The sequence below is a fragment of the Pseudopipra pipra genome, chromosome Z (genome assembly GCF_036250125.1).
Source record: "Pseudopipra pipra isolate bDixPip1 chromosome Z, bDixPip1.hap1, whole genome shotgun sequence".
NCBI lineage: Eukaryota > Metazoa > Chordata > Aves > Passeriformes > Pipridae > Pseudopipra > Pseudopipra pipra.
In genome coordinates this window covers 45976158-46001083 of record NC_087581.1, presented here as the reverse complement: position 1 = coordinate 46001083, position 24926 = coordinate 45976158, and the positions used below count along the sequence as shown (strand labels likewise).

Genomic DNA, 24926 nt, shown 5'->3' with positions numbered 1-24926 from the left:
TTGGGTCAAACCACCTCAGGCTGCAATTGCTTCTGCACAATAACTTTTTTCCTTCTTAAGTACGTTCTCACAGAGGAGTTACTACTGTTGCTGATGGGCTTGGCCTTGGCCAGCGGTGGGTCCACCCTGGAGCTACCTGGCATCTGCTCTGTCAGATGTCTGGCAGCTTTGCATAGAAGCCACCCATGTAGTGCCCCCAACACCAAAACCTTACCATGCAAACCCAATACAGATTCTCAAATTTTTGTATCTCACCCAAGATTTTCATAACTTTTGAAACTTCTGCTTAGAAAAATTAGTCTGTTGTAACGTTTTAGTATTATGAAGAACTCTAATAATCATATAGGTTGCTGTAAGTTATTTTCTTTGTAATACTCTTGCTTTCTTTTTACTACTTCATAATGGAATGTCACCCAAGATGGTTTCATAAGGTTTGTTGCAAAGATGATATCAGATGGAGGTTTTTTTCTGATATCTTTGGATATAAAAGTATGGATAGTGCATTATTTCATAACTTAGTACAGTAACTTTTCAATAATCTTTTGTAATACACTTTAAGTATGCAGTTTATCCCAAGAAAGACAGCAGAAGTTAAAATGAGAATTGCTAATGAATTTTGGGAAGAGAAATCCCAAGATTTGCAAAATGCTTGGTCTTAGTATGGCACCATGAGTTTGTATTGTCTTACGGACTTGACTAATCTGACTGAAAAGTAATGTGGTATTCCAGTCTTAAGGTTGTTCAGTGAATTGCTGCCACTGGAATTTACTAGTGTAGATAAGCCTTTGTAAGAGATGGCTTCCAAAATGAGGAACAGCAGAACTTTGTGTAAGGTATGGTTTATAGTATTGTGTGAGAAACCAGGTAACTTTTCTGTAATGCCAACTCAGTCTGAAAAACTGAGCATTTTACTCATATTTTCTGTGTTAATTCATTAACTTTTCTTTGTTCTGTGTCTGTTTTCCCAGGGGGGTTTTTGTACTTTATCTTGCATTGTTGACCTTAAAACTGAAGAAAGAGAAATAATGATGAGGAGCTGCTTTGGTATTCAGAACAGCAAAAGAACTATTTGCCATTGTCTCTTAAGGCCATGCAGGGCATAAGGAGATTTCATAACAGCTCATTTTTAGCAAATTTAGTTGGTGATCAGAAAGACTGCCTGGAATACTGCCAGAGTCCAGACTGACAACCTGAGACAAATGGATGCTGAATTTTTTGGGGGAGGTGTGAAGGTTACCAGGAAAATGCTGAAGGGCTTGACATAGCCTGCTTCCTGTTCTTTTTAAAGTGAACTCAGCATCTTTTCATGGAAAAAGACAGAAAAAGAAAAAACCTTTCTCCTTTACCTGTTCTCACTATTATCTTCGTGGTCCCAGCTTCTCTCTTAGTGATCATGGATCACAAACTGGGTTTTAATTCACTGAGGTACTCATGGTCACTTAAATGCATTTTCACTTGCTCATAATTTATCCTGCAGTCTCCCATGTAATCAAAAAGAAACTACAGGAATCCCTTTAAAATTTTGAATGGTTTTTTATCTTCCTTTGGGGGAAAGTCAAAAAAGTCAAAATCAAATGTAATCTGTAAAATGCAAAAAACAATCCTAAGCCACAAAATTCTTTCGTCTCCTTCTTTATATTCATTTAAATATACTTGAATTTTAACTTGTCCTGAGAGGATAATTTAATTTAGAGGTAGGAGCTTGGCATGTTCCTGAAATGCGTGCTCTGGAATAGGGCATTTTGAAGATAGATGTGGAATACTGTGTGTGCTGGTTTAAAAGTTAACCAGCAGGGGAAATGAACTCAACTCAAAAGAGAGATTATAAGTCAGAATAACAATTTAATAAAATAAAGTAAGTACGATTATACAGACAAACAATTGGTCTTAACCCACAAAAACCCAAATGTATAACCCAGCAACCTGGGGCATGAACAAAGTGGTGTTGAGTCCAAAGTAAAGGGAGAGGGGAAAAAAACCTGCTGGTGGGAGAGCTGTTGCAGTCTGGTCAAAAGTGGTGATTGCAGTCCAGCTGAGGGTGGTGGTCTCAGTCTGGTTGAGAGCAGTGAGCTGCAGTCTTCCTCTGGATCCCACGAGTGGTAAAAAGGTTCCAAAACTCCAAGTTTATATATTCTCCAGTTCAGGCAGGAATGCTCAGTCCTTCCCTCAGAGCAGGGAATTCCATAGAAGGGTGTGAGGACAGGAACATCTTCCTATCTCACAGGCCTCTTAACGCCTAGTTTATAGCCTGAGGAGTCAAGCTGCTCTGGGCAGAGGGTGTAAATGCTCTACTGATAACAGTTTCTGGGAAATGGCATGGAAGGCTATAGAATACACAGTTTTGGGTTACACCCATCCAGTGATGAATCTGTCCCAGCTGTTCTAACTAGGACACTGTGGTGCAGTTACTACTTCATGCAACTGTTTCAACAGTTTATCTTGTAGAATCTTCCTTGATGCCTCTGTCCCTCTAGCAAAGAGTCTGCACGGGCAGTCAAGATAAGCACCATCGTTATGCCTGCACCAACTCTCTTTGGAAGGATTTATTTAATTGAGAGTCAATGCAAACATCTTTATATATACCATTGCTTGATTCAAGGTAGTAGAAGGAAGCTTGAAGTCACACATTTTGTGACTTGCTCCTTTTAGCTGTTGGCCTGTTTAATCATAAGTTGATAGCCTATTTTCTGTTTCAGGTTTCTATATATACAAACATTTATTAACCATTAATAGTTAAAATTATAACCCCAGAAATATTTTGAATGCATTTTTGTTTTGTTATGTAAGGCATTCTAAAATTAAGCAATTCAAGAATCCGTATTGTCTGTTGAGTTTTAATTTAGCTTCGTCTAGCATATACATTATGCTAATATAATATGTTGTGAGTCTGTTATGTATTTTTATATTATGAAAACTAGATCTTATTTCTGTACCAGGTCCTTACCTCACTCATACAGTTCTAAGCAGTTTTCCAGGAGTTGTTTCTTGTCTCCCAATCCATTCTGGGCCTGTAGACTGTATTTAGTCTGTTCTGTCAGTGAAATGCTCTGGGTGTGATTCCCTGCCCTCAGTGGGCAGTTATGGAAATTTTTCATTCTAATACTAAATGCATTGTAGATGTTTTCCTGGAGTACTAATGTGCATTCCTGATGCCACCACAGAATTCCTACTTGATGGTTGCAAAAAAGGCAGCTCTCTATTTAACTGGGCAGTTAATATGTGTTCCTTTTATTTAGACTCATGCTGACATGCATAGATGTTTTGAACTCTGGCAGCTGGAGACAGGTAAAGCTGTGCTTGTACATATAAACAGCTGTGGAAATATCCAGTAGTCTAATACTACATGAGGGTTGCTGGAATTAGATTTCAACTATATTCAGCTTATATGTAGACATATGTATCTGGCTTCCAAGGTGGAGTTCAGCAAGGTCATAACTTCCTACTTTGCTTCCATATAAGGTAACCTGTTCAGATTTGTTCTGAATCATTTGGGATGCAAATTGCCTGTGCTGTTGATGCAGAAACAAATCAGAGGTGACAGGTTTTATTAGCTCAGGTGCAGCACTGCTTGATGTCAACTGCACTGACTCACAGGCACGTTCAGAAAGAGCATAGCCATTTCTGTAGTGCCTGTAACCATTTTTGTGGAGTCACCATCCCTGGAAGTGTTCATAAAATGAGTAAACCTGTCACTTTGCAATGTGGCTTAGTGGGTGTGGTGGTATTCAGTCAAAGGTCTTTCCCAACCATAGGAATGATGTATGATTCTTAACCAAGCTCTGGGGTTACTTCTCTAGCCTGTTCATGCTGTCCTACCTGCAGCTGACTTGGATCTGGCCTGGGTTACTCACTCTGTGTCTTCTGAAAAGTGACTCCATTGCTACTTTCTGTATGGTACAGCAGTTTTTACTTCCACAGGGCATGCTAGGTCAGAAGCATTTGCAAGTAAAGCCCGGTGTTCTGCCTGACCTATCAGGCTCTCCTTTTGGCCTTCGCTGGAAAAGAGGGCTACATGGCGTAAATTGTAGAAATACCTACAGATCCATTGTAGCTGGCGCTGAGGTAGAGCTGGTACAACTTACTAAATCTTAACTGCTTTTTATAGAATTGCTATTTTCTGTATGTAGTGATACTTTAGAATATAGCACCAAGTCACAGCTGACTTTTTGTATTTCTTCTGTGATATGCACTGAAGCCAGCAAGGCCACTTAGAAATGAAGTCTCAGTTGAGACTGAAATATGTAGAATTTATTTATTGATATGATTTACTATATGCATATTATCTGAGCTTTTCTGCTAAATGAATTATCATCTTGAGTAAAGAAGAGCAGATGCCAGGAGCAGCTGAAATACATGTATATTGGCTTACCTGAACCTAAGATTAACCCTCCTGACTCGGAAGTGTTGCTGATTTCATACACAGGCTTGGAATGCTGATTGATGCTGAAAAAAATCTGAACTTACAGTTTCACATTGTGTGATTCAGCTGCTGCATTTTCTACTTTGGTGTGGTTTTTTTCTATTTCCTCTGTTTCTGGAGGCAGTGAGATCTGATAGAGATAATGCAGGTTTTTTTTCCTGATTGTTTCTTTTTTGCCCTTAAAATTTTACTGAAGTTTTGCATAGCTATATCATGCATCCTTAGTAGCTGTCTTTTCTCAGCAGATTTCAGATCACTGTCCTATCTTGTAGTCAGATCCTGAATCTTTATTGCATGCTGCCAAAAATCAATATAGAAAAAAAAATTCAGTCAAAATCTGGTCAAATTCCGCTTAGAGATAACATGTGGTGATCGCAACTGTCTGGCTTTGTTTTCCATTCATTTCTTCTTTTTTCCTCTGGTCAAATAAGTTATTTTCTCATTATTGCCTGTTGGTAAAGCCACCTTCTGTCTACTGTACAGTTTCTCTTCACACACACTCCTGTCTGCTTCTCTAGTTTTTTTCTCTCTCTTACTTTATCCTCTTGAACTCAGCTAAGCATCCAGCTTCCATTTTTCTGTGTGTCTCTGCAAGTTGCTGTGCTTCTGCCTCCCTCTACCACCTTCTCTCTTGTTGGGCACATCAGGAACCAAACATCCTCGTATGGCTTCTCTCCATGTGTCCAACCTCACCCTCTTCTCACTGGCCCTCTTGCAGTACACGCACATATGAATACATACAGACCCCATTTCTTCCTCCTTTCCCTTGTTCTTAGTCCCGTATATTCACATGGTTCTCTGCCTCCCTATTCACTGCATGGATTCCAGCTGCAAGAATATTAAGAGGAGGAACAGTCAGATTCCTTTATTGGGGTGTAGGTGGTGGTAATTAAAAGTTCCTTTCAGCTCAGAGCTTCTCTGATGAAACAAAACCAAAGGTCTGCTCTACAGTCTTCTTTTATTGTAACATTTCAGTCTAGAGTTTGATTTTTATATCTTCAAATGTTTCAGGCATTGATATTATTATTTTCTATCAATATTGTACCAAAAAAATCAGCAAGTGGATGAAACTTAACAACCAAACAAAAAATTAGTGAAGTGTTTCAGTAGCTGCAAAAACCTCTATGTGCATCTTATTTCTTTTTATTTGTTGGTATTCACATTATTATTTAAGTAATTGTAGCTATTTAGTGTCTTAGAATTTAAAAAAATGCTCATTGTTTTTCTTTACATTAAAAAACCTCTGTTCTTTACATCTATTCTTTTTCACATCAGCTATCGTGACTCTCTAATCTGGAATCCTTTTCAAGGCTTTTGATTATTGATTTTTAAGCATAGTACAGTTATAGGAATTAATTGTTGAAGAATTGGAAGACCATCTGGGGAAAGATGATTTTCCTTTTAGTTAGTTTCTGAAGTAGGTTTCATGTACCCACTCATAGTCCTGTATCCTTAGAGGCACAGAAGAGTTCAGGTAGTCTGGGTAGCATTATTTTGGCAGCACAGAAGATAAGGCATGCAAGTTATTGATGTCTCGCTATGATTTCTGGCTTCTTTTTGAGACGTGATGAGAGACTCAGTTTTGGACAATTATTTATGGCACTTGGGACATTGGCTTCACTCTACAGCTTTTTTTGATCCACCTGAAATCTAAAGCAATACTGCTGACAATTGTCAATATTTTCCTTCTTTTGATTATAGGTCTATAGCCTGTCATCCTGTAAAAAGGAAGTGAAATAGCACATATAACGTGTTGTAACCTTCTTTTCATCTTCATTTTATTATAGTGCAGTTATTTTGTGCTAGAGTCCTCTCCACTGTGGTCTCATCACAGATTGTCTGCTAAAAAGTCATCCACAACAGTTCTGGTGCAAGCTGCATTTTCTCTGCATGTGCTTGTTGTTGCTGCTGCTCATGTCCTTGTATCTCAATGCACACCATTCTTTTAACTCTTTTTTTTTTCTTACTTCATCTTTTGTTTTCACATACATGCATTTCAACTCAGACTTGATTACTACCATTGTTAATATTACAATGGCACAGTTTACATTATTGTAACATCTTTTTTTTGCTTTGCTTAACAGGAAAAATGAAGTTTTAAATGATTTCATAACAGTACTCTGTAGGCAGTTGAAAAACCTTGGGTTTATTTATAGTTTCTGCTATTACATATGTAAAATAAACGAATTAAAAAAAAAAAAAAAGTGGAAGAATTGCATTGCTCACAAATGATCCATTAACTGAAAAGGGAAGGCACGGTATTTTAAAGAAAATGAGTGCTTCAGCATTTCTAAACCCTTGCAATTATTTGTCAAATAGCTGCTTACTTTCTTAAAAAACTGTCTTCTAGAATTTGTTTGTTTACATGCATGTTTACTATTTTAAATTTTTAGTTTTAAGTAGCTATGTACAACATGAAGTTTATGCTGTAAAATACAGCCATCGCTAGGAGTTGGTGATATGTGTTATTTTCACACACTCAGAATTTCTGTGTATGTTGGGAAATAGTCCCCATTCACAGCAAAATGCATGAAGGTCTCTTTTCAGAAATCCATTTATAACAGGCTGCTCTTACGGAGTTCATGCTTATGAACTACATTTTGTCATCTCCTTAGTAAAATAATTCTGCTGTATTAGAACAGGCAGTCAGTTTCTGCTTGGTGATAATATTTAGAATGGTCTAACTTTTTTTTTTGTAGTTTGTAGAGTTGTTGGAGCACACCTCATTTCCTGGTAGTCTTGTGGGCCATTAACTGGATTAACAGGTAGCTGTGCAGAATGCAATGGAAATTCCACATACAGAAGAAAACATTGCATACTCTTTTTGTATCATTTCTTTCATAGTCTAATTGGTCTATTTATTTCATTGTTATCAATAGCTGTTATACTGGAAATAATGCTCTGATACTATGTGCTGCAAATAGTGAATTAGGGCTTTTTATATTTAAACTTATTTTAAGAAGCACATAAAGATATTACGTAGCCACAGTTCTACACTGAAGAGTTTGTAGTGATATCCTCTTAATTCAGCTTTGATAGTATTCATGTGTATGCTTTGCTGTGAAGATGAATAGCTGGAACATTGACCACAGTAAAATTCAGAATTTACTTAACAGTAATTCTGTTATGTAAAGAACAGATGCTTGAGGATAATCAGATTTAGCCTAACATGATGTATCTCGTACAGAATGAGATGAATATCACTTGACTCTTTTATTTTGTTTGCAACTAACAGCACTTTCGAATTAATATTGAACAGAATATTTAAAAGAAATTTTTCTAATCTCTATGCAAGGACAGATACAAGAAAATAAAACAGCTACTGAAAACTCTGATACAGATTAAAATACTTTTATTAAAACTAGTTTTTGGTGATAGGCATCAAGTACACTGTATACAGCTCAAAGTATACTCTGCACGTTTTGCGTAAAACTCTAGAATTTGATGCAGTGCATTGCCACACAGGAAAATTAGTAAGTCTAAATGACTTCCTGATTGTATTGGATTGCTTTGGAAAGGTACAGGCTTGAGCTCTGTGAGTTTGACATATTCTGATGTAAGGATCTGAGAAGCTTTTAATCCTCCTCAGAAGTGAATTGATGACAATTAGGATCTTAATCTGATTGCCTGAGCATATTGGAAACAAATTTATATATTATTCTGAAATTTTTTAATGGATATGGTTAGATTTTCTTTTGATACCTTGTTGTCTTTAGTAGCTTGTAACTTGAGAACAGATTGCTTTACTGTTGGTTGAGGAGAGAAATAACTTATTTGTACAAAAGATTTGTACAAATTGTGAGGAATATGAATTTAGACTTAACACTGTTGTTGTTATAGCAGTTGAGAAGGGTTTGTTGTTAGTTTGGTTTTGGTTTTTTTCCCAGACTGTCAAACTGATCTAATCTGTCTTCTCAGTTCTTCCTGCAGTAAATTGTTAGAAACTCTCAGTCTTCAATAAGGAAACATTAGTTGATTTAGAGTAGGGTTTTTTTAAGATGGTCTTATATTTTTTTTTAAGCTTCCTTGATTTACTGCTCTCATGCAAGTAACACCACAGTTTTTCAAGGTTGGAAGACTTCACATTCGTAAAGACATATAGTCATACTTACTAATTAGAAGATGATTCCTATGTACAGAAGAGTGAATTCTCAGTCTATAAATAAATTTTCATCAGCTTGTTGTATGTGTTGAAGGGGGGAATTGCTTAAAAATGATTTTTAATTGACTGCTGTAACCAGAATAATTCTGTTCACATATGTTAGAAATGACATGTATTTAATTAGTGTTTATCTTACTTCTCTCTGGCAATACCTACATTTTGCCAGTTATCAGACTATTTCAGTAACCTCTCAGATTAAAGAAAAGGTGATTATTACCCAGTCCAGTTTGCAGTAGTGATTTGTAATTTCAAGATTTCATTAGAGTTTAAAAGTCAGTATCCCAAGATTAACTCTAGCCAGACTTTGGAAGACAAGACTACCAGGAAATCAGGTGTGCTCCAACAACTCTACAAACTACAAAAAAAAAAAAAATTAGACCATTCTAAATGTGTGTAACCATATTTTGCAAAACAGAGGGTATTTCAAATTGGCTTTAGGGTCAAGGATTTCCTGTCTGTGTGTTACCCAGTCTGGGAGTAAAGAGCAGCTCCAACTCCATGTTTGAAGGGCATTACAATTACTCTTCATAACATCAGAGTTTTTTCTTCAATATTCTCTTATTTTATTTCTTACAATATGAAATACAAATAGAAATGGCCTCCTAAAAAGAAAAACCCATATGAAACTTCTAATATATATTGTCATTTCACATTGCAAAGAAAGGCAGTACATAAAATTGTGTAACAGTGCATGATTGCAAGATATAATCACTGTAGTCAATTCAGTCCTCAGTGAAAAGAAACAAATACTGGACCAATAACTGGCTACACACTGGAATAATGAAATATATTTTATTTTCTGGATCAATAAAATATATTTTAGAAAAATCTTTAATACAGTTATGTCAATCCAAACATGTCTTTGCAGTGTTTGTTTAATATCTCGCCAGCTTATTTGCTAATACAGTTTTCTTTTGGAAATCCTCAGTGCTGACCCCTCTTATTCTTTAGACAAGAGGACAACAACTTTTGTTCCTCCAAGGCAGAAGACTGTGAAGTTACAGTAATAGCTGTTCACCTTCCATTGCCCATGTCAAATGTTCAGTTAACATTGCACAATTCTACATCAGTGTAGAATTTGAGAAACATCACTGGAAATGATCAATTAAAAATTAATTACTCTCATGTAACTAATAGGACCTCTTTAATAGGATCTCTTTATTCACAGTTGTTATAAACAACAGTCATTCTATGATTAGTGAATAAGATGTATCACAAATTATCAATTGTTTTTGTCAACAATTTTTATGTGAGTCTGTATTTACTGTACACTGGTGAAGACTTTGGGTATTCTGTGCAGTTTTTGCTTTTAAGCATCTAATGTTTAAGGGAAAATGCATTTTGAAAGGTGGGTTCCTTCCTTTTTCTTGGGTCAACCTCAAATGGATGGAATGAGGAGAACAGCTAATGACTACAGTTTGTTTGGTGTTGAGAGAGAGAGAAATGTGGGTATCCCATCAGTTGTATCTCACTGTCCATCTTTCTGTTTTTCTAGGAGGTGATTTCCTGTCATTTTTAAGAAAAAAGAAGGATGAGCTAAAAACCAAACAGTTGGTGAAATTTTCATTAGATGCTGCCTCTGGTATGGCTTATCTCGAATCTAAGAATTGTATACATAGGTAAGGAAGATTTTTTTTTTCTCACTATTGTACCTTTGCTCATTGGAAGTGCAAGCTGTTTAACTGTGTGTGGTGCTTATTATCACAGGAGTGAGCCCTACAATTTGAAAAAAAACCCACTTTTTCTGAAAGTAGATCATTACTTACTGCTTGTCTAATTCAAAACTATTTTGTTCATTTGGGTAAAAATAAGTACTACATTATTTTATCTCTATAGTTTGTTGCTATTGATATAAGTTCAAAATTATTTTTCACCATAATGATTTGCATTATAAGGAGCATAATTCATAGAGTGACAGTGCATTATGGCAAGAAACAATCTGTGAGGTTTATGTCCTGTCTGAAATCTGCAGATACTTGCCTGACCAACAAACAAGTTGTTACATTTGAAGTATGTTTCAGAAAAATCCACTGGTTTCTTAGATAATAGAGAACAACTGAAGTTCTGTTTATTAAAAAATTAATTGCCTGAACTGCTTTCTCTGCAATACAGATGAATATCAGGCATTATGCTCTTGGAGTATATTATTTTTGTTCCTACCATTCCTTTTTCTTGTTTCTTCTCCAGTTTGACTCTGTCATTACTCTACTTATACTCTGCTTGTATCAAAGGGAATGTGGTTAGTTTCCACCTATTTTTCCTCTCAGAACAGCACAGTATATACCCTGCTTAATTCTGTGGCTGAAATATGAGATGTAAACATGATGATAATCCACTTTACAGAAAAATTAAGAAGAACAAATTTTCACCTGTAATATTTAAGAGTTCCACTTTGTAGAACATTTTTAGGTGAACTGTGTGCCACCTCACTTACATAATCAGTCCATTTCATAATTAGCACCCTTCCGGGGACAGCTGTTATTGGAGATCTGAGCGGCATTTCTCATGGATTTTTGTCAACAGTGAATTGGTCAGTTGCATTTATGCAAGCCAAGTTAATTGAAACAGCTCATGGTGTAAAATTGAAACAAGATCATGCTATGTAAGAGATACTGAGAGAACAGAACTAACTCATAATCTAAAACTATGGAATACTCCCTTAGGGAAATTCCAGAAAAGTGTTGTAAGCATTCTGTCATGGTAGAATGTCTTCAGCCTGGCTCTGTTTGTCAAGAAAACAATGACATAAAAATCAGAGCAAGTAACAGCATTAGTGATTTACACTAGTCTCATAAATGCTCCAGTGCTTAATAATTTCTGTAACTGTCAGATCAGTCTGAAGTACCTGTTTAGAGCTCCTGTTTTCTTAGAAAAGGAAAGCAAAGGTAAAAATAGTAGCTGGATAACTACAGTTTGTCACTGCAGTTACTGGGGGAAAAAAATCGGTATTTATTCATTAAATGATAGTGTGCTGCCTGCAAAATATTAATAGATTTAGAACAAATTAGTTGGCTTTATTTTTTTAGCTCTGGAAAAAGGGTATCCTTGCCACATCTATGTGGAATAGTACTGTTCTAATTGTTGTAGATGTCTGTGGCTTCAGTGTATCTCTGAAATATCCACTGTCAGTTGGTGAGCATTGAATAGGAACAGCTAGTTCTTTCCCCCTGCTTACTTTTGAGCTTTCAAAATATTCACTTAATTTGTTTATTATCACAAATTGTAACAGGAGATTCTCAGAGAGAGCTAGCACTTTTCCTTAAAGGTAGAACCAAAATTTTTAGTAAACCTATCCTGAATAAAACTAGGAGTTTTAAAGTGCAACCAAGCAAATAGTATGTTCAAGAAAACTGCTTACTTTGGTAAAACACACAGTTTAGTAAATCAAAATATACATTTTCAGAGTTTGTTTGCCAGTCTTATTTTCTGCAATATTCAAGATTCTTTTTGGGTTTATGTTGTTAGGCATGGCATGTGCTTATTTTATTTATAAGCTAATTCTTCTGAATTTGATAGAGAGCAAACGGGCTAAGCAGTAGTTAAAAAACCCTAAGTTCTTTTGTTTGTTTGAAGGTCCATAGGCTTTGATTACTATTCCGTAAAGATCAGTAATGTATAATTAGAAATAGTTTCTGTTATGTAAATTGCAGTAAAATGAAATTTTTTTGCTTCACGCTGTTGTCTTTCTGGAGTATTCAATTTGTTGATTTAAGGATTTGTTCAGAATGCCCCCATATATTTTTAGTAGTTTAGTTGACTATAATTTAATACCATGCACATTTGACTATCTGCTAATGTGAAACTAAAGACTACTTATCAGTTTATTACATTTATTTTTAGTGCCACTTTTTAATTGTAACTGCGCTAGCTATACTTAGATTTTATATTTTAAAATTCTACCCAAATTTGTACTGGATTTCTGAAGTTGCTGTTTGAGTTATACTTTGACTTAGCCTTTCAGTAGTTGGGAGAGTGCAACAACTAATGTGATGTTTGTTTTTTCTATTTTTTTGTTTGTTGTGCTGTTTCTGTAGCTGCAAATACAAAGTTAAAATCTGTCAGACTTAAGATGCTTAATGCATCTAAGTGATTATTAAGTGATTATTTGATCTACATTTTCATCTCCTCCAGTGTCCAGATACCACTTTTTCTTTGCTCTCTCTGTTTCTGTTTAAAGAACAGAAATGACTTGGCTTAAAAGAAAAAAAAAAGCTGCATGAAAAGATGTTATTAAAAAAATAAAAAGAGTGGTTGAACATGCAGAGAAGAATGTAGTCATTTCACCTCCATTTAATTAACATGAGGTTGAAGAATTGTTTTTTGTTTTTCATTTTTACCATATGCTATTGTTTAGGTAGTTCCATTTTTCTGTTAATTAGAAACAGAAGATAAGGATGGAGATGTGATAATTTCAGTTGGTTTAATAAGCATTTGTGAGTAGCCTTCTTTTCCAGTTTTTGATTTGCATGTGACAAATTAATTTGTCCATAATTTGTTTATTTTTCAAACCAATCTCATGGGAGTACAGGAGAGAAGCTGCAACTATCCTGACTCAGGAGTATGTGCAGGGTCATCTTTCACAAGATGAGAGTGACTTATTTGTAGTATATGCACTATGTGTGTGCGAAGACAGGGACTAACTGCATTCAAGGTCAAGTTTTCCTTCAGTCAATGAATTTATGTTCTGGAAATCTCCCCTATTCTGAATTAAAGATGTGTTAGTTGGTAGAATGATGATATTCTGTGATTCAATCCTTCTTTTTTTAGTCATATTACTACTGCTTCTTCTTTTTCCCTTTCTTTTGTAACTGTTAAAAACCCTGCACTGGATTAAAAGTGGCTGGTTTACCTTCATGTTATGAAATCCTGACTCTGTAGATATTAGTTCAGGATTTCTACAGTTTTCATTAGCTATGTATAATTTCATTTAATTACGTATGAATTGCTAGGAAAAGGCTTCCTTCCCTGTTACTAATCTAGTTTACCTGATCTGTTGTACTTCTGGATCATTTTTTCCTCTCAAGCCTGGTAACTGCTAATGTATAGAATTTTGGAAAAAAGTATCATGACTCTTTCATACCATGAACTTAAGAACTCTTAAACTGAGCAGGTCTCCTTCCTAAGAAGAGGGAACAACCTTTCTGCTTGATTTCTCTACCTAAATCCAGTGGCAGACAGTAGCTAAATACTTCTTTGTGCCTGCTTCTGGCTGCCTCTAAGCAGTCCAGTGCTCAGGGGAATGGCTGCTTTGGTTCAGTTCTGAAGTAGATGAGTCTCTGTGGGCACAAGATGTTTTTCTGAATACTGCATTTCCTTCTGGCCAATTGCAATACCTCAGACCTTTATTGTAGTTTCTGTAGTTTTCTCTGGTAGTGATGACTTATGGAGAAAGACTACATTTTGGTGGAATGGATTTGCCTTTCTGTAAACTACATGAGGGCAGCCATCTGCTCTCGGCTGAAGAGCCGGCAAAATCTCGTCCTCCGGTCGACTGGTTCTCCCAGCAAAGGTAGAAAGTGGGAAGATCTTCAAGGTTTAGTGCAAGGATTAATTTGCCATTATTAATTATCTTTTTAGGATTCATTCAGAACTGCATGTATAAAGAGATTCCATTTCTATAGCTTTCTTTCATAGAAAATATTTATTACTGAATCAAAAAATCTGTACTAATATCTGTTGATTGTACTTCAATTAATAAGTCTTTCAGAGAATTATGGTCAGTAGCACAGTTGAAATGCCCCATAAATGTAATGAATAATAATAGTTTCAATCCTTATTTATAAGATGATCTCTACTTTGTATAAAATGATGTTTCAAAGATTTTTTTTTTCAATATGAATATTAGAAATATTTACATTCCGTTTAAAGTTAAAACCCCAAATGGGAGCTTTGATGAAGAACTGTTGCTTTCCATAGGCCACTTTATGTTGATATGTAGTTAGTGTTAAGGAAAAAGCCACCAAAATTTACTCTGCCATATCTAGGAAATAATTTTTAGTCAGACTTGGAATTTGATTGGCACATTACAGTACCATGTGCTGAGCTTTTATTAACTAATACAGTGCACTTCAACTGCTGTCATCTAGGAGAGGTGGGTGAACACTGCTACATTTCAGTCAGCTTACCATATGGATTAGAGTGTTATATACCAGGTTTCAGCTTTTAAGAATAGATTTTCAAGGGATTTACCTCTCCTTTCTTTTTCCTGCTGTCACATTGGTAAATGTGGTTTGATGCTAGAGAAATGCATTTACAGTTAAAGCTGAATCAGTTCTGAATCAGTACTTTTGGTTGTCAGAAATCTTATTTGAGCAAAGTGATTATTTTTTTTCTTTAGTGAGCTCATATGATTCTGATTTGAAAGTATTAAGAAAAAAAAAGTGAAACGTAAGTATCCAAACCCATGAAATTAAATGTGATGAATATTGTATACTTTAAGCTTATTATAATACATTAGAGCAATTATTGAATTCTAAGTATGCTATAATGTGTGTGGAGGTGAACGTTGGTGAAGGGTTGCTTCTGAATAAAAATTGAGCTTCCTTCTTATCTATTATCTGTTGCCCTAAGTTAATTGAATTCTGATGTGGCTGATAACAAAAGAGTATAACAGGAAGAGAAATACAGTTTTTTCATTGTGAACTCTGTTCATCTGTTGTACTGGTTGATACTGCTTCCCCTTGTGTGCTTTATTTGAAATTCACCCCAAGCACTATTGAAAGAAAATTAGCCATCACAAATTTAGCTTTGCCACAGCTGCAGAAGGCTGGTAATTAGAGTAACAGATGCATGGATTTGGATGGTCTGAGTGTGGTATAAGAAAGGTCTGAATACATTTTTGTTCACTGTAACTCTCAGCATGTCATGCTATCTCAATACAACCATGCTATCTTTCATATATTCCTGAATTATGCTTGAGGCAGTCCTGTTACCAGAGGAGTGAGTGGTCACAGTGTGTAGGAAATACATATTGGAATTGTGGCTTTTTCGTGTTATTGTATTAGATAAACAAGCAGTGGACTATGCAAATTATTATATTAACCTAATGATTGGTATATTAATGATAGAACTGGAAGTTCTGGTGCCTTTTTTTTTTTCTTTAGGAATAACAAGGTGCTTTATTTATCTGCTGTTAGGACAGATTTTGTTTGCCACTGGGAATTTCCAGCACCAATTATCTGTACCACTTACTACTCTTCTTTTAAAATATTAAATTATAAGGCATCTATTCATGCAAGCAGAAAAGAAAGTTGTTGTTTAACTGTGATCCTTTCGAGGTTAATATTAATAATTAATGTTCCCAGAGGCCGTTTTAGTATAGGATATTAGAGTATGCTGTTCCTCGGTTTAGAATGCCAAATTGAAGTTTCATTGTATAAAATAAATAAAGGGAAATTATCTTTTTCTTTCCATGTTTTTATTTTCTTTAGAAAAAGCAGTTATAACATTTCATCTTTATTTTTGCCTAATTGACATTTCCTTTAGGTTCCATTTTATGTCTAAACAGTACACAGCCCATATATCGGCTGAATGGCATCAGGGTAATCCAGTATGATCAGCCAAAGGTAGTTCTTTATATTAACATTTTGAAGTAGCTGTTAAAAGCTTCAATAAGGTTGATATTATGTTAAACTTTCCCTAGTACTTCCTATTCAGCATGTGCTTAAATATCATCTTCTATGTGTTCCTCATAAAATGGGGAAAATATCCAATTTCAGATCTCTGAGATTCCAGTATGTCAGTTTTAGCATGGTGATTTAAAATGTCGTGTAGAGTTAAACTAAAGATAATAATATTTAAATTGTTTGTCATGCTGCTGCTGAAATATTTTGTAGACCTAGGTATTTTTTTAAAAATGCAAAGTCAATATTATCAATAAACTATTTTAATAAAAATAAATGTGGTAATAGAGTTCACCAATAACTGCTAATATGAGAGAAGCTGAAAATCTGGCTTTTTTTGACAATAGTTAGAAAGTTATAGCAGGTTCCATTTTTGCTTTCTGTTTTGGTACATCTAATCTTTCAGTTAGCAATTAGAGGTTGGATTTACCATTAGAAGGTAACTTCTTCATTCTGATCAGCTGACTCTTTGTACTGTATTTTTAGGGAACCTCAAGTGTTGTGTTTATGTATAACTTATATGTGACCTGAGATCTTAATTTAACTCTTGCAGATTTTGTGCTTCTGAAGTAAACTAATACAGCAGCACTTGTGAATGAAATCCTTGGACTGGGGATGAGAACAGAACAAGGTTTTCATTCAGATTGTCCCTGCTAGCCCACCCCAACTGATGTCTTATCCTATCCTGACAAAAATTTCCTTAGATTTCAGGGCTGCTGTGTCCACTAACGTTACTTGGCCTCTTTACTCTGTCTTTTCATTAAAGAAAGCCTAATACATTGTTTGCCATGGGGAAAGTGAGAGTGATGCTCACTGGATTCATACTGGATGGAAGTTTCGCAATATTTTTGTAGTAGTAAAGGAACTTTGAAGTATTGCACTGATATAATCCACATCGTTGTTCTAAGGAAATGGTCAGCTTTCATCATTCAAGGACCACAATGCCTGAATGATAACGACTGAAAATTACTGAGATATAAGCTCTATAATCAGCGTACTGGGGGCAGTGAGCTCAAGGAGTAGTTTACAGATGGGAAGTGATGATAATTCTACAGGCATTTGCCCAGTCATTTATGAGAAGGAGTGAGGCTGAGCATGGAACTGGGTTCCTCTACACAGCAGACTGGGTAGATGATTTGGCATCATGAAGAAAGGACATGAAAAATCCTGCTAAGGAGCATAAGTTGTATACAAATATAAAGGAAATTTGCCATTCTAAGGATAATATTTTACAAGAAAATGACCCTAAACCCACTTTTTAAAGTTGCTTTACTTTCTGATAGTCTGGGCCTTCTCATTATATAATTTCATACCCTTCCTTTGCATTGTCCTTACCCTTCTAGATTTTTACTGTATAACTGGCTAAGATGTGAATGAGGAAAAAACTATGCAAAAGGAAAATTTGTTAGGAAGGATATATTTTGGTTTTTGTTACTGCCTAGGTAAAGCACAGCTGTTTTACTAGCTAGCTGGTATTTCAGCTCTTACACATGTACATGAATAACAGTGAATCTGTTCCCTGAAATTTCAAATAATGCTCTGGTCTTTCTGCCATGCTGAAGTCATGTTTGGATTCCAGGGATCATCAGAGTCTAAAGGGACACCACAACATTTTTTTTTGCCTTTGTGGAGTTGAATTAGTCTGTCTTTTTCTCATGATGTATCCCTGCTACAGAAAATTCACTCCTAAAAAATGAGTAAGCTTTGCTAGGAATAAAGCAAATGGGACTGAAAGAACTGTATACAAATTTTCTTAGACTCCTCATTCTATTTAACATACCTGTAGCATTTTAAGTGTTATGTTATTGTGTTACATTTGTTTGTATTTACTGCAATACCACTTTCTTGCTGATAAATATTAGGAATTTAAAAGTATTATTCAGTAAAATAATTTGAATAATATGTTTTTAGAATAATAAATCTACTCACTTCATGAGTGACAGGCTCTCTCTAATTAAGAAACAAAAAGTAAAAAATGAGAGTACAGCATATTGAAACAAAGAAAAAAATAGCATGCAGTTAAGTGTTTGTGAAAGCTGTTGTGCTGACCATAAAGTCATATAACTCTTCCAGATAGTATAAATAATATTCTCTTTACTCTCACAGTCCTGTTACAGTGGAGAATAGTGGGTGAAATGTAATTATTTTCTAAGAAGGGTAGACTGCAGGATTTCATTTTTGCAGTTGGTAAAGGAGGTATTATGGTAGATGATGAACAATGAATTAGATGATAGGATAAGAAAAAAGCAGAAGAAGAAGGACTGGGGAGGAGCATGAGAATGCAGTCAACTATACCAGTTGCTTCAGAAGTGAGGTATAGGGTGGTTCTTTGGGCACAGATTGTTGACGGGAGGGTAAGCACCTGTGTCAATGTTGTTTAGTAAAGCTAAAATATTCTTTCATGTACACTGTTTTCTTTTCTTTAGGTTGTAGAACTGTTCCTGTTTTATGTCTTACAGCAGAAAATTCTAACCAGTGTTCCTGAAAATATTGGACTGATATAATAAGTTGGTTCAATATTTTATTGGCTTCCTTATACTAGTTCTTCATTCCAATGAGGAATGTACCACAATTATCTCAGACAGGAAACTACTTTCATCTTAATAAAAAAGTCTTAGCCTGTTTGTGATAATGAATAATAAATTCCCATATTTCTTTCCTGAGGAAAATACCCTATTTCCCTTTTTTAAGTTTTATAAACACACACACACACACACACACACACACACAACCCCATACAGCGCTACAGGCTGGGCACAGAGTGGCTGGAGAGCAGCCAGACAGAAAGGGACCTGGGAGTTTGGATTGATAGGAAACTGAACATGAGCCAGCAGTGTGCCCAGATGGCCAAGAAGGCCAAGGGCATCCTGGCCTGGATCAGGAACAGTGTGGCCAACAGCTCCAAGGAAGTGATTCTTCCCCTGTACTCAGCGCTGGTGAGGCCACACCTGGAGTGCTGTGTCCAGTTCTGGGCCCCTCAGTTCAGGAAGGATATTGAGGTGCTGGAGCAGGTCCAGAGAAGAGCAACAAGGCTGGTGAAGGGACTCAAGCACAAGTCCTATGAGGAAAGGCTGATGGAGCTGGAGCTGTTCAACCTGGAGAAGAGGAGGCTCAGGGGAGACCTCCTCACTCTCCACAACTCCCTGAAAGGAGGTTGTAGCCAGGTGGAGGTTGGTCTCTTTTCCCAGGCAACTATCAGCAAGACAAGAGGGCATGGTCTTAAGCTGTGCCAGGGGAGGTTTAGGTTGGATATTAGAAAGAATTTCTTTACAGAGAGGGTGATCAGGCTTGGAATGGGCTGCCCAGGGAAGTGGTGGATTGTCCGTCCCTGGAGGTTTTTAAGATGAGACTGGATGTGGCACTTAGTGCCATGGTCTAGCAGCCACAGCGGTAGTGGATCAAGGGTTGGACTTGATGATCTCTGAGGTCCCTTCCAACCCAGCTGATTCTATGATCCTATGATTCTATATATATGCATACTACGTTACACCTGTTTTGTGGATTTGACAAAATGTTTATCAACTATTTTTTCAGATAGAACTAGTAATGGTATACCTTACTCTAATGTAATTTTTACCAATGCCTCAGGAGGTTTTTCAGAAGTGCCTCTGAGCTTTACATTAGTTTTATCATTGATATGTCATATTCAGCATTGGTATGTCGCTGTGGGCATAGTGAAAAACAGATGAGAGAAGGATGTGTAATGGGTTTTAGTGTGCATTCATGAAATAAGTTAGTTTTAAACTTTATGCAACTGAAAAGAGTATTTTACTTCTTTGTGATCATAGGTGGCATATAGTTCTACATATCAAGTAGTAAAGGAAAAGCCATTTTCCAGCTCATTGGTCTTTTTTGAAAATCAGAACGTTTTTCTCATAAAGCTAAGAGAAACTTATGAGAAGTTACGGATGTTCCATTCAGTTTGAAGGTAAATTCAGTTCCAATAGGTACTGCTCACAAAAAATATTCGGATCAAATTTAATCTCTCTTAAAGGAATCACAGTTGAGTAAAATAAAACGCACAGAAAGCTGAGTGCATGTTATGTTCTCTTTTTGTCATTGCTCTGTTGTTCTCAGCCTCTTTCTACTTAATTCAGCTGAATTATAGCGCATGGATATGCTTTTATGAAACATTTTCATATCACTGTGAGTATTGATTGAAATAAGGACTTACTCTTTGTCAAATGCTATTTCAAAATCTCTGATGCAAGGCAGTAAACAGCAAAGAGGGCTGTATTGACATGTTAACTGGTTTGCAAGACAGATGGAGATCATCAAGGTACATGGAGCTGTAAGAACTGTTGAATCAATGTTACAATATTTTGTTGTTCACAGATTTAAGCTGAGTCATTCAAGCCTGACAGAAAAAGCTCCTGGCAATGCTGGATGTCAGATACTTGGTCAAGTGTCATGGCTTCTGGGAAATAAAAATAGATGGGTGAAATAGGGGCCAAGCCCCAATTTAAAAAAAACCTATATATAGGAGTTAGGATAACAGAATAAGTAAAAATACTTGATCTGAAAGGCTTCTGCTTTGGAAGCAATTTGGATTTTGGAGACCAGTATGTATGATCAATAAGCATACAAAAAAGGTTTTAAACTTTCCTGTTAGGAGTATTGCTTCTTAGTAGTTACCTGGTTATCAAAATCTCCATTCCTATTCGCTAACAGTTGACTGTCCTTCCTGATTGGTATCATAGACCTTACTGACTTCTTATTCACTTCCAGAAAGCCACTCTTTCTTCCCTTTGTTGCTTGTGCAGACCAACCTCTCTTGCAGAAGGATTGTCTGGACTAGTTTCTTAACCTCCTTGCAGGGTCATGCATGGAATCATGAAGTCCCACTCCCTCCTCATTTTCTTTTACTTAGACCACCCTTGCCTCCCTTTCATATTTCAAATAGCCTTTATGGAAGCTAATGTAACTGCTTTGATAAAAACTAGTCATACATCTGTGTTTGATATTTCTCTAACTTGATAATGGCCAGGGATTGTCATGTTCCTGAATGAAAATTCCGAGTATGATAAACAGATAGCAAAATTGAGATGACAGAATATTTCATACTGCTATTCTCTTTTTTTAGCAAAACTGAGGTGTAAAATAATATTGTTACAGTTGTTTAACTTCTATATATATCATTAATCTTCTATAACACAGCTGGACTTCAGCTGTAAATTGAAACTAGTTGTTTATATCATGGCTAGGCTTCGCAAATGAAGATTTGGGAAGGCTCTATCCACATTTGTTACAGGCACGCTGGTGGCTAATGAGGCTGATATGAGATAGACATATCCAGTTACAAAAAGGCACAGCAGAAAGACTCCTTAGATGGTATATTCTGCAAGACATGATTCTTTCTGCGTTGTCTTTTCTCCTCGAGTGTGATCCTGCGTGCTTTCCCAAAGGAAACAGCTGCGTTATAGATGGTGTGTCTCCAGGCCTCCCGATTGGAGGCCAGAGTAGACCAGTTATATTGATCAATATGGCCAAGGCTGAGATGTTGTTTCAGGGGGTCCTTGTATCTTTTCTTCAGGGCTCCTCTCTTGCGGCAGCCAGTGGCAAGTTCACCATAAAGCAGGATCTTAGGGAGTCGGTGGTCCTTCATCCTGGAGACGTGCCCTGCCCATCGCAGCTGTGTTCTCAGCGACGTGGCCTCAATACTTGTGACTGCTGCTTGTTCTAGAACAGATGTATTGGTCACATAATCTGACCAGTGGATGTTTAGGATTGTACGGAGACAGCGTTGATGGAAGCATTCTAAGAGACACAGGTGGTGGTGGTAGATGACCCATGATTGGGATCCATATAAGAGAGTAGACAGCACTATGGCTCTGTAAACACTGATCTTTGTACTTTTCTTCAAGTGTTTATTACGCCAAACTCTTTTATGAAGCTTTCCGAAAGCACTGTATGCCTTTGCTAACCTTTTGTCTGTCTCTCCGTCAATCTTACCGTCCGAGGAGATGAGGCTACCTAGGTAATTAAACTGATGGACTGATTTGAGCTCTGATTTGCCAATGGTGATATGGGAATGATGGAAGACTTCCTGATGTGCAGGGTGATAGAGAACTTCTGTCTTCTTTAAGCTGACTTCCAGCCCAAAGAGCTCAGCAGCGTCTGCAAAGCAGGATGTTAAACGCTGCAGAGCTGCTTCTGTGTGGGCAACAAGGGCGGCGTCATCAGCATAAAGCAGCTCCCAGACAAGATGGTTTAAGGTCTTAGTGTGGGCCTTCAGATACCTTAGATTGAATAGGCTTCCATCAGTATAATATCGAATGTAGATACCGTCCTGATCATTGAGGTCTGCCGTGGCCTTTTGGAAGCATCATGCTGAAAAAGACTGTGAATAGGGTTGGTGCGAGAACACAGCCTTGTTTCACACCATTAGTTATTAGAAAGGGCTCAGAAAGTGCATTGCCATATCTGACTTGGCTGTGCTGATCCTCATGGAGTGAGATGATCATTTTAAGGAACTTGGGAGGACATCCTAAATGTTCCAAAATCTGCCATAGACCTTTTCTGCTCACAGTATCGAAAGCCTTGGTGAGGTCGACAAAGGTTACATAAAGACCTCTGTTCTGTTCCCTACACTTCTCTTGCAGTTGTCTGGGAACAAACACCATGTCCGTGGTACTCCTGTTGGCTCTGAAACCACATTGGCTTTCAGGTAGAATTCCTTCTGCTATATTGGGTATTAGTCTGTTCAAGAGTATTCTTGCCAGGATTTTGCCAGCAATGGAGAGCAGAGTAATGCCACAGTAATTTGAGCAGTCTGATTTATCTCCTTTCTTCTTATACAAAGTGATGATGACTGCATCACAAAGGTCTGATGGTAGTTTGTCAAGTTCCCAACAGCGCACCACAAACTCATGAAATTTAGCATGGAGTGCAAGGCCCCCATGTTTCCAGACTTCACATGGAATTCCATCAACCCCAGCTGCCTTGCTGATTTTCACCTGCTGTATGGCCTTGAGGGTTTCTCCTAAAGTGGGGGCAGTATCCAATTCATACTTTACTGGTTGTTGTGTGATGGACTGAATTGCTGAGTCTTGGACTACACGGTTGGTACTGAAAAGGGTCTGAGAGTGTTCAGACCAACAATTCAGAATGGAGGTTTTATCTGTGAGAAACGTTTGACCATCAGTGCTGAGCAGAGGGCTTTGTACCCGGTATGTAGGCCCGTATGCTGTTTTCAAGGCCTCATAGAAACCTTTGTGATCACCCATATCTGCGCATAATTGAGTTTTTATAGCTAGATCAATCCACCACTTATTCTGGATGTCACGGAGTTTCTGTTGGAGCTTGCTGCATGCAAGACAAAAGGCTGTTTTTCTTGCGTGACAGGATGGCAGTGCAAGGTGTGCTTGGTGGGCAGTTCTCTTCTTCCTCAACAATTCCTGGATCTCTTGATTGTTTTCATCAAACCAATCCTTGTTCTTCTTGAAGGAGAACCCTAAGGATTCTTCAGAGGACTGCAGGATGCTGTTTCTAATATGGTGCCAAATTGTTTCAGGAGAGGAATCTGCAGAATCTGTGGAATGGTTTTCGAGCCTAGTTTGAAGGTTTGCCTGGAATTTGTTTCTCACTGTGGCTGATTGGAGATTGTTAACTTGGAGTCTCCTCCTTGGGATACTGCCCCTCTTAGGTTTGAATTTAAGATTGAAGTTGAGTTTACAGCGCACAAGCCGATGGTCTGTTTGGCATTCTGCACTGGCCATCACGTGGGTATGGTGGACATCGCAGACATCTCTCTGTCACACCAAGACATAATCGTGAGGTGCCAATGCTTAGATCTGGGGTGCATCCTGGTTGTCTTCAGATTATCTTTCTGCTGAAAGATAGTATTAGTGATGGTGAGCTGTTGCTCCACACAGAATTCTAGCAGAAGGCGACCATTATCATTGCAGTTTCCAACACCATGCTTGCCTAATATTCCCTTCCAGGCTTCAAAATTCTTACCTACTCTGGCGTTGAAATCACCAAGGATAATGATCTTATCATCTGCAGGCACCTTTTGGGTAAGGCAGCGCAGGTCGGTGTAAAATTTATCTTTTTCAGCAGGGTCAGCTTGGAGAGTTGGGGAGATAATTCGGTCAGAGTGACCTGTGAGCAGATTTTCGAGTTTAGGAACAATGGAGTTTTTGATCATGAGGCCAACTCCTGAGAGATGCTTTTCTGTTCTGGGCTTACCTGACCAAAAGAGTGTGTAACCAGCACCATGTTCTCTGAGGCTGCCTTCTTTGTGAAGGCGAACTTCACTGAGAGCAGCAAGGTCTGGGGACCCTGACAGCCCCCACGCCGCAAGCAATGGAGTTGTTTATAAGTTTGTAAGTAAATAACTCTCTCTCAAACCACAAGAGAGCATTATAACCTACAGAGAGAGTCAAGCAGACAAAACTCTTAGAAGACTGTAGAAGTTATGGAAGACCTTTTCTATGTCAAATATAAAGACATATTTTTTCCTTGAGCAGGCAGTGTTTTCTTCTTTTAACTATCAAGGAGCTACTTGAAGTGTTTCAATTCCTTTTTGAGAAGTATTTTATAGCAACTTGCACAGTGCTTGGTAATCTTTTAGACTTGACAGCAAGCCAATGTTTCTCTCTGGTGGTTTTAACCTGTTCTTTAAAACTGCACAGTTCACCTCTACTGATGTTCTGAGCCCCTTGAGGTACATGTTTTGTAAACCTGGAGCTGGACTCTGATGTGCCACTGATGTGCTGCT

At 37.2% G+C, this 24926-nt stretch overlaps 1 protein-coding gene across 3 annotated transcripts in view; it reads left to right on the top strand.

The window, feature by feature from the left end:
• The window catches only part of FER (FER tyrosine kinase), a 156173-nt gene that overhangs the window by 105707 nt on the left and 25540 nt on the right, over nucleotides 1–24926 (top strand). For 2 of the 3 annotated variants that reach the window (XM_064641023.1, XM_064641024.1), the window contains exon 17: nucleotides 10078–10201. In XM_064641023.1, the coding sequence (XP_064497093.1) occupies nucleotides 10078–10201 (124 nt within the window). Of the gene's footprint in view, nucleotides 1–7119; nucleotides 7173–10077; nucleotides 10202–24926 lie in introns of those variants that run through there. The other variant, XM_064641026.1, reaches the window with a different exon arrangement.